General features: G+C 38.3%; 1 protein-coding gene across 1 annotated transcript in view; it reads right to left on the bottom strand.

The window, feature by feature from the left end:
• Positions 1–8,772: 8,772 nt before the first annotated feature.
• LOC111148290 (adhesion G protein-coupled receptor V1) overlaps positions 8,773–10,671 on the bottom strand; it is a 507,584-nt gene continuing 505,685 nt past the window's right edge. The window contains exon 90 of the mRNA XM_022504771.1: positions 8,773–9,146. Coding sequence (XP_022360479.1) covers positions 9,028–9,146 — 119 coding nt within the window. The 3' untranslated portion in view covers positions 8,773–9,027. The remainder of the gene's footprint in view (positions 9,147–10,671) is intronic.

Here is a 10,671-nt window from a genome sequence, read left to right as displayed (position 1 = left end):
TTTATTTATTTATTTATTTATTTATTTATTTATTTATTTATTTATTTATTTATTTATTTTGATGGCACTTTTTTCCTTTTGATGAGCAGACAGATGCACTTACAAGTTAATCTTTTATAAGCATTCCTTATTTGAAATCAGATTTTCTCACTGAGTACAAAAAAAAAAGTGATCTGCTTTTTTATTTTTTATTTATTTATTTTTTTTTTAAAGATTTTATTTATTTATTTATTTGACAGAGAGAGATCACAAGTAGATGGAGAGGCAGGCAGAGAGAGAGAGAGAGAGGGAAGCAGGTTTCCTACTGAGCAGAGAACCCGATGCGGGACTCGATCCCAGGACCCTGAGATCATGACCTGAGCCGAAGGCAGCGGCTTAACCCACTGAGCCACCCAGGCGCCCCTGCTTTTTTAAAACATATGATTTTAATGTGATTTTTTTTTAATTTTAAAGGTTTTATTTATTTATTTGGCAGAGGGAGAGAGAGATCACAAGTAGATAGAGAGGCAGGCGGAGAGAGAGGGGGAAGCAGGCTCCCGGGGGAGCAGAGATCCCATGCGGGACTCTATTCCAGGACCCTGAGGTCATGACCTGAGCTGAAGGCAGAGGCTTAACCACTGACCCACCCAGGTGCCCCTTTAATGTGATTTTTAAAGAAATTCTTTCTTATATAAAATAAGTATGCCTTGTATGAAGAAAGGGGAAAGGGGAAGTAAGACAAAGGGTAAAGATTCCAAACATTCTGTGTTATATGAGCAGTCTTACATAGAAAGATGAAAAGAGATTTTGTAGAATTAAGCAAATACGTTTTTTCTTTCTTTCAAAATATTCTAAACTATTCTAGTTTATAGCATTTTAAAATACCTGAACCAAACATAAATCCAAATAAAATCTGTTCATCTTTTTGTTCATCTTCCATTCTAGCAATTTGTGATTTAGAGCAATTTATCAAAATTCTTCTTTTTTCCCCTGACTTTAAAATGTTTATCCCTTAAAAAGTCTTACCCTTTCAGACATTTTTTTTTTTCCCTTTACCAGAAACAAAGTCTACTTTCCACAGTTCAGCCTGTATCTTGGAAACTGGCAAAAAGCAATGACTTTTGATTCACAGTCCTTTGGGCTGTCTTGAGAAATCACATTGTGGCTGGATATGAAGTCTTGACTCTTATCAATAATTAGTTCCTAACAGCATGGAATAGAGGCGTTGCTCTGTTATGAAGATGATAGTGTGTTCTTTGGAATCTTGGACACTTACAATTAATCTGGTAGACACTGATTTCTTAGCTTCAGAGTACAATTAGTCTTATGCTCTTGGCTCACTAAGATTAGAAATTACATGTTATCTATGTTTGAGAGTTACAATGCAGACTGTTATTTCAAATGTATTTAGTACAGGCATAATGAATCAACCATGAATGACACAATACACACTTCTTTGACTTCCTACTGTGGACCAGATAAGTACAAGAGAGATTGCAGATTATAACCCCTTGGTTACAAAATATTCATGCATATCTAATTTTCCACACAAAATCCTTATGACTAACAAGTCATGGATAATAATGAGATATGAAGAGCAAATTTGCCTCTTGTCTATTTACTCTGTTTGGCCTCCCCTCTGCCCCCACCAAGGAATCAAAAAACTATCCTACTTTGAAACCTATTATATAGGATACTGCCAAATGAAATTAAGTTTTCCAAAAGACTTCAGTGGTTTTCAAGACTCTTTGAATAACTAGGGAGCAGAATGAATGTTACGATTCAACAAATTACAACTCTGAAAATGAAAGATGTTTGGTAACAGGATGATATGACATCTAATTCGTTCAATAATTGCTATCTATTTGGATTTTTAAAGACAAAATATCTATAATTAAATATGTAAATGAACAAGAAAGATTATGCTCTCATTTAGTTATTAGAATAAAAATGATTTTTTTTTTCTTAGTTCAACATGTATTTGTTGGGCATCAATTTTGTTCCAGGCATTGTGCTAGGTGCTTAAGACACCAAAATAAATAAGGTGGAATGCCCACTCTTCATAAGCTTACAATCTACTGTGGGGTTTCTCAACTGAGGTTCTGCAGGTGTCGTTAGGGATTCTGGGAGGGTTTACTAAGAGTTCCAGAGGGATTAAATAACTTTTTAAAAATTATTTGAACTTTCTTCTCCATTCAACCCCAGCACAATGATTAAGCAGCACTGTTAGCAAATAAAAAAACAACAAAAAACCCCTTTTATTTTATCATGATAAGAACACATAACAGATCTACCCTCTTAACAAAATTAACAAATTTTAAATGTTCTGTAAAGTATTTTGACTACAGGTACAATATTTTACAGCAGATCTCTAGGGCTTATTCACCTTGCTTAATTAAACTTTATGCCTATTGGTTAGTAACTCCCCATTTCACCCTTCCTTCAGCCCTAGGAAATTACCATCCTATTCTTTGATTCTATGAATTTGACTATTTTAGATGGTTGATATAAGCTGAATCATGCAATATTTCTCTTTCTGTCACTGGCTTATTTAACTTATCAAAAGAGTGAAAAGGCAACATACAGAATGGAAGAAAATATTTACAAACCATATATTTGAGAAGAGGTTAATCTCCAAAATATAAGAAACTCCTATAACTCAATAGCAAAAAAACTAATGATCTAATTAAGAAATGGGCAGAAATAGGCATTTCTCCAAAGAAGACATACAAATGGCCAACAGACCTATGAAAAAATGCTCACTGTCACTAGTACCCAGAAAAAATGCAAATCAGAATCACAAGATACCATCTTACACCTGTCAAGATAGCTATTATAAAACAACAAAAGACCAGCATTGGTGAGGATGTGAAGAAATTGCAGCCTTTGCACACTGTTGGTGGGAATAGAAAACAGCACAGCCACAATGGCAAACAGTATGGAGGTCCCTCAAAACAAAACAAAAAAAATTAAAAATAGAACTCTCATATGATCCAGCAATCTCACTTCTTGGTATTTATCCAAAAGAAGTAAAGTCAGTATCTTGAAGATATTCCATGTTCACAGCAGTATTATTCACAATAGCCAAGATATGGAAACAATCTAAGTGTCCATCTATAAATGAACAGCTAAAGAACGTGTGATATATCCATACAATGGAATATTATCCAGCCTTTTAAAAAAGAAGAAAATTCTGCTATATATGACCACATGGATGAACCCAGAAGATAAAGATCATCTTTTAAAAGAAAGAACAAACTATTTACTACATACTACCTGAGCATTGTTTGATGGCATATTCCAGAAAGGAACCATAATGCTCACGATAGCTCTTGAGCACCTTTCTAATCTGTTTTAGTGTTCTCATCTACTCTTTCCAGTATTTTATTAAATGATTACTATGTCCAGGGCACCTGGGTGGCTCAGTTGGTTAAGGGTCTGACTCTTGATTTTGGCTCAGGTCATGATCTCAGGGTGGAGAGATCGAGTCCTGGCATCCAGCTCCATGCTGAGTGTGGAGTCTGCTTAAGATTCTCTCTCTCGCTTGCTCTCTGCCCCTTTCCCCTCCCCACACCCCATCCCCAGTCGCACACACTCTCTCTAAAATAAGAAATAAATAAAAATAAAATCTATGATTACTACATTCCCCCTGTAATGTGGCAAAAGTCTCTAAAATGATTTTGATGGATGTGCAGAGTAAGGATATATGCTATGGGGAAGGATGATGGACAGTTTCGTACACTTCATTAATCAGATTTTCAAATCTTTAAAATCATGTCTTGTAAACTGTAATGGAAATTGTTATCATCATGATCTCCTTGCTTTTCTTGCTCTGATTTCCCAGAATTCTTTCTTTCAATCTGTCTCTCACATGCACACACACATATATATATATACCTTTACCTTTAAAATAAGTATAATCATATTCATAATCAAACCCAAAATAAGTGCTGTTGAAATGATTTGCATTGTCCCTTCATTAATGTTGTGGAACAATTGTTAGCTCATTCCTATATTTTTAAAAAGTCAAATCTGTGATTTTGCTCTATACTCCTAAAAGCAAAGAGTATGGTTTTACCTTGTTTAAGTTGGTATCTTCTAATTTTATTTATTTATTTGAGAGAAAGAGGAAGAGAATGATAAAAAGCGTGAGCTGGGAGAGTGAGGAGAAGACTCCCCACCAAGCAGGAGCCCAACACCAGCTCAATCCTGGGACCCTGGGATCATGATCTGAACCAAAGCAGACACTTAACTGACTGGCCACCACAGGTTCCCCTGAAATCTTTTATCTATTAGAAAACAGTGATTCCCTATGTTTTCTCACAGGTCTAAAATACTATTCCAGTTCTTTAAGTGCTAACAATTTCCTTGAGCTGAGTCATTTTTAGGGATTTCAGCTCTAACATTTGTGCTCATAGGATAGAGCTGCTAGACCCAGCTGTTGAGTCCCCAACAGAAGCCAGGCTGGGAACTGAAGCGAAGCATCCTATAATACTCCAGAGAACCGTGGCAAAAGTGCTTGATAACTGCACCCCATTGTCATAGAGGTTGTTCTCCATTTGCTTCTTCTCCCTCAATCATGTAATCTAGTTAAATCGAGTTTATTGACCATAAATCAATGATCCTGAAGCACTAGCGAATATCTTGGTTTCTTTAAATATATTCCTTGTTAAACACTTTTTTTTCTTTTAAGATTTTATTTATTTGAGAAAGAGAGAGAGCACGCGCGCACGAGAGAGCACAAGCAGTAGAGAGGGAAGAGCAGGCTGGCCATTGAGCAGGGAGCTCGATACAGGACTCAACCCCAGGACCTGGGATCATGACCTGAGCTGAAGGCGGCCGCTTAACTGAGCCACTCAGGAATCCCCTTGTTAAACTCTTTTATCTCCAGTGTGGTAAATTCTTAATTAAGGAGGCTGTCATACTTGTCAAAGTGATTTGAATAGTTACAGACGGAAGTGAAAATGAATGTTTATTTTTTCCCCTCAGGAATATTGTGCATATATTATTGTATGTGCGACCTAGCATGTGTTATAATTTAAAGAAGCATCTGGAGTTTCCTAGAGTTTTGTAAAGGTGAGTTTAGTTTTCTAATACAGTGTTGAAATTATTTTTATGAGATAAAAATGTGGGTTGCTAAAAAGAGGCACCTGGCTGGCTCAGTTGGAAGAGCATGCAACCCTTGACCTTGGGGTCATGAGTTTGAGCCTCATGTTGGGTGTAGAGGTAACTTAAATAAATAAACCTAAAAAAATTTTTGGATAGGTGAGATGTATTGGATAAGAATAACATCAGTGTGCTAGCTATATCTTATCAGAAAGAATATCACTCATCTGTCTTACTTATTTTATTAGTCAGATTCAAGAGAATAGAAGAGTTCCTAGATTTAATCACTTGGTTCATTCTTTAAATGCCACATATGGACAGTGTGGTTCTTTCACTTACATCCTGCCAGAGAAGCACTAGGGAGACTAGGTCAATGCCATCAGCGATTAAAAGGCCATATGAAACATAGGAATGCCCTGTTGTTTTCTCTGTTCCTAGCAAGATCAGGCTGTCTGAGGAAATCCACTCTGGCATCCAGCTGCTCTGAGAAGGTCAACACCACTTAACTTATCTGATTGAGACCTAAGCTCAGACAAATCTATCCAGAGGCCTTAAGGCTAAACTCAAGAAACATCTTAAGTGCTGGTAAACACAAGGTGAAACTGCTTGGGACTTGTGTTACTGAAAAGCATTTTCTTTTCCCAGTCATACCCCAATTATGTGTTTCAACTTCTCTGATCAGATTTGGGAGACATTTAAATATTGATTAAACCCTAAGATATCACGGGACACCTGGCTGGCTCAGTGGGTGGAGCATGTGATTCTTGTTCTTGGGGTAGTGAGTCTGAGCCCCATCTTGGGTTGTAGAGTTTACTTAAAAAAAAAAAAAAAAAAGAAGAAGAAGCCTAAGACACCTTAAGAAATTGAACACCAACTCAAAGCTAAAGTTCCAGAATGAGGGTAGCTAGGTGGCTCAGTTGGATAGGCGTCTGCCTTCAGCTCAAGCCATGATTCCAGGTTGCTGGGATGGAGTCCCACGTGGAGTGCTTCACCCTCTCTCTCTGCCCCTCCCCCTGCTTATGCTCTCTCCCTCTCTCTCTGTCAAATAAATAAAATCTTAAAGAAAAGAAAAAAAAAAACCTAAAACAAAAAGAAAAATGAATTTAAAAATCATAAAAACACAGAAGCAGAGATATTTCCCAAGGAAATGTTAGCTGTCTGTTGAGAGAGGATAGAAAATATTACAGAGAAGAGAAATACAGAGCTTCTGTCTAAGGTGATGAAAACAGTTTTTGAAAATAGAGGGGATGGTTGCATAGCATTGTAAATGTAATTAAGGCCACTGAAGATAAAAATCACATTAAAAATGGTTAAAATGGCAAATTTTGTGTTACATATATTTTTTAAAGATTTTATTCATTTATTTGACAGATAGAGGTCACAAGTAGGCAGAGAGGCAGGCAGAGAGTCGGGTAGTGGGGGGAGCAGGTTCCCCGCTGAGCAGAGATCCCGAAGTGGGGCTAGATCCCGAGACCCTGAGATCATGACCTGAGCTGAAGGCAGAGGCTTAACTCACTGAGCCACCCAGGCATCCCTGTGTTACATATATTTTACAATTAAAAAATGCCAGTAATCGAATACACCAGATACTACTGAACTGCACACTTTAAATGGGTGAGTTGTATGAAATGTGAATATCTTGATAAAGTTCCTTTAAAAATGTCACGAAGAAAAAGAGGACCGAACTCCCTGAAAGAAAAAGACCACAATGTATAACAGTCCTCGCCTTCTAGTTTTCATTTTTTAGGAATTTGATTTGATTTGCTTCTTCCCCCATAGTACTATACTTCCCTGGCAAGTGTCCCATTTTAATCCACATTGGGAGGAAACAGGATGGCAAAATATCGCTGCTGTTGGAATATGAAGCTTATTTATTTTAGCACTGTGGCTTCTAGAAATCTTGTTTTTTTCCTTCCAGTATTTTTTTTAAAAGATTTTATTTAGTTATTTGACAGAGAGAGACACAGCAAGAGAGGGAACACAGCAGAGGAGTGGGAGAGAGAGAAGCAGGCCTCCCACTGAGCAGAGAGCCCAATGCGGGGGTCGGTGCGGGGGTCCATCCCAGGACCCTGGGATCATGACCTGAGCCTAAGGCAAATGCTTAACAACTGAGCCACCCAGGTGCCCCTTCCTTCCAATATTTAGAAGAATCATGAGAACACTAGCAGGTGGTATTTTTGTTGTCTTATCAAGATGGTGTTTTGGACAGCAATAGAAATCCAGTCACCTGAAGGAAAAAAGGTAACCCTGATTTGTTGTGCTTTGGGCCAGTTTTTCCCCAAACTCTGACAACATGAAAGTAGCTATTGGCAACTGACTTTGTTAGAGAATTCCTCATTGATGAAGTTACAGTCTTTTCAGGAACTTTAAAGATGGTGGTCCTAAGACTGAATTTGCCCTAGGTGACAAATTAGAATCTAGCCATCTGGGGAAAATGCCATAGTGATTATGACTCGTAGATTCTATTCAGTGACATCTCAAATTTCTATAATTCCCCAATTCATTAAAATCCATTAACAATTTTAATATGTTTGCCAATTTTAAAATTTTCCTCTTAAATTTTATATATTATATCCAATTTCATCAATTGTTTCCACCCTATCATAAAACAGACTACATATGGAGCAATGCTGCCAGGTGAGAAAACAACTTATCTGTCACGTAAGGTAAACGTAATATTTGTACCCATTTCTCAAGTTCCTAAGAAGGATTAAAACTCCACCAAGGATGGAGCTTTGTTTGTTATACTGTTTGATTTTGCTCGCAGCTTTTATTTTCTACCTAGGAGGACAATTCACTCATGAACACTTGATATAAGAGAGAGGAGGCAGCGTAGAGGAGGATGAATAGGAAGAGAAGAGTCATTTAATAATTTATCAAGATAAATAATGCTGCTCAGGTTTTATAAAGAATAAAGCCAGGCCTAACAGTGAGTACAGGGCACTTGGATGTTTTAATTATTGTTCTAAAGGAAATTATTAGGAGAAAAAAATTTTGCCTTAGATAATTCTTATTTTAATTTTTTTCTTGAGATGTTACTGATTTTTCTCAAAAATACTGAGGAATTCAAAAACAGGAGGTCACAAATTCTTCTCTAGGACAAATGTATTCTGTTCCTAATGATTCTTCTGGAACCATAGTCAATGAAATCATCCTGAACACAATAGTGTTTGTTCTGGGATAGACTTTCTGATTTCTCATTCTGAGACAAAGAAAGACTGAAGAATCGAAATCAAGAAATGTTTCTCCTAAACAAACTGCACTGTTTGAAAGCTCTTCTTAGCTGAGCTGAAGTAGTTGATGTAGTAGTTATTTTTAACTGGGAACAGAACATTTATTTTGGAAAATGTTCAGATCCCTAATTTCATAATGAGCAGAAATACATACTTTGGATGAAAGACTATGAAACTGCAGTTTCCCCATCAACACGTAGGTTCAGGATCTTCAACAGACAATAACTGTATAGTTTTTATGAATGAAAGCCCTCTAGAAGCCATGAAGTCTTAATCTGGATGACCTGTATCAATACTGGAAGAAACAAGGTGCTTGACCTCATCAAGGTATTGTGTGTTTTCCTGCTCACAGACATTTCCTCATAAATAATGAGCTCGCATGATGTCAAATGGATTCTATTGTGTTTATTGGTTATTACCTTTATTAAACAATGTTAGCCTTGTCAGATGATTAAAAAACAACTAATATTCTTGGAATATGTGCATCCTATATAATGATATAAATGGATCCAGTCTTTCATCATAGCAGTGAATTTTCAGGTTGCACAAAGATAAGTAGCTCATATTCCAAATATGACAATCACTTCCGGGTTAATAATCATCCAGCGCAATTCATAAGGTCCCTATTATATAGTGTGTATAAAACTTACAGAGTTTAGCACAAAGCCAATACAAACAGAAAAGTATCATTCTAATTGTTACTGAAGTGCTAGAGGTGGGTGTCGGCGATGGGTATCCTCCTGAGTTCTACGATCTGGGAGTCAGTCAAGGTGCCTCCCTCCTGGCTGCCTTGACCAGATTCATTATCACTGACACTGAGACCAGCACCTGTAATAGAAAAAGAATAAACACAAAACTCTCCACCATTAGTGCTGTGAATTAAGGGTCAAGTTACATCAAGCTGACATGTGTTTATTTCTATTACAGTGGTGAATAGTGAGCTATACATTTTGAAAAAAAAAAAATCATCATTATTTTTTTAAGTAGGCTCCGTACCAAAAATGGGGCTTGAACTCGCCATCCTGCGATCAGTAGTTGCATGCTCTACCGATTGAGCTAGCCAGGTGCCCCTTGACTAAGCATTATTAATACCTAACAATTATAGGCCTGTATTGGAATTCTCTTTGGTAGTTTTTGTAAGTGAAAAGTAATTTCTAATGACACAATTTTGGGTTCTCGACCTTTTCTGTTTCCACATGGTTGACAGGTGTAACATATTCCCAAGAACTACAATTTTTAACTAGGAGCATATTAAAGTAAAAAAGATCAGGCAGATTATAGGCATTTTTCAGCAGGAGGGTAGGGTTTGCTGTTAGAAAACTGAGTCTCCAACCCCACGTGACTGAACCTAGTAGGGCCTTCTGCAGAGACTCAGTGTGGGCAGTGATCTGAGAAGAAAGAGACACATTGACAACACAAGCTGTCATATCAGCGCCTAGAAGACACTGGCTCTGAACGACTCAGATCTGATCCTCAGATAAAAATAATTGCGTAACACAGTACCAAAACAGAGTCATACACAAATCCCACAGGCTAGCTGTTAATACAGATAGTGCCCAGAATCTTTGTTTTGAGGAAGCTCCACTATTCACTACTCTTCTTAACAGTTCAGGATAATTCAGAGAATTTAACACTGTGCCCAAGTAATACCTCATTCTTTTCTTCTCCAATGTGCAGAGGACCACAAACTCTCATGTTCTCTTGCTCTCTCTCTCTCTCTCCACACACACAGACACACACACACACACACACACACGCACACAAACACAGAATGGGGATGTGGTCACAGGGTGTGCTGCTGGGTTGAATCACCAGAGATTACGGCTCCCACTCCTCCCCCTCTGCAGGGCACGAGCCTCTGCAAACAAGAAGGCAAATGAACAACCAGTGGCTGGGTGGCTGAGACTTTCCTTTCTGTTTGAGAAAGGCAGTGCGCAGAGTTGGTAGCTGTGGGAGGATGGTGAATTAGCTCTTCTTAACCTATTTGGGGATGAAAGCGAGAGCCCACTACTGCATCTTCCAGCCAAGCCCTCCCTCTTCTGGGTCCATCTTTCCCAACCTCTCCATGAAAGGCCGCTGCTGAAACCCATCTCCACACCCTTTGCTTCTAGGAAACTGCACTTGCCCATGTCATACTCTGATCTGCTGGCTTTTCCCAGAGAGCTCTTGTGCTTCCTTCCAAATCTCTTCCTCCTGGGTCACCACGGGAGGCCTTGTCTTCAGCCCTTGCTTCCAGGCCCACAGCATCTGCCTGACCCCCGCTTGCTCTCTAGCCTGACGTCTCACTACTATTACACCACTGCGTGACATGCCCATCTTATCCCCCGCCACCCCAATCTGGGTGCCTCCATTC

The sequence above is a fragment of the Enhydra lutris genome, unplaced genomic scaffold (assembly GCF_002288905.1).
Source record: "Enhydra lutris kenyoni isolate GAN:26980312 unplaced genomic scaffold, ASM228890v2 scaffoldscaffold19, whole genome shotgun sequence".
Lineage (NCBI taxonomy): Eukaryota > Metazoa > Chordata > Mammalia > Carnivora > Mustelidae > Enhydra > Enhydra lutris.
This window is presented reverse-complemented; position numbering and strand designations above follow the sequence as displayed.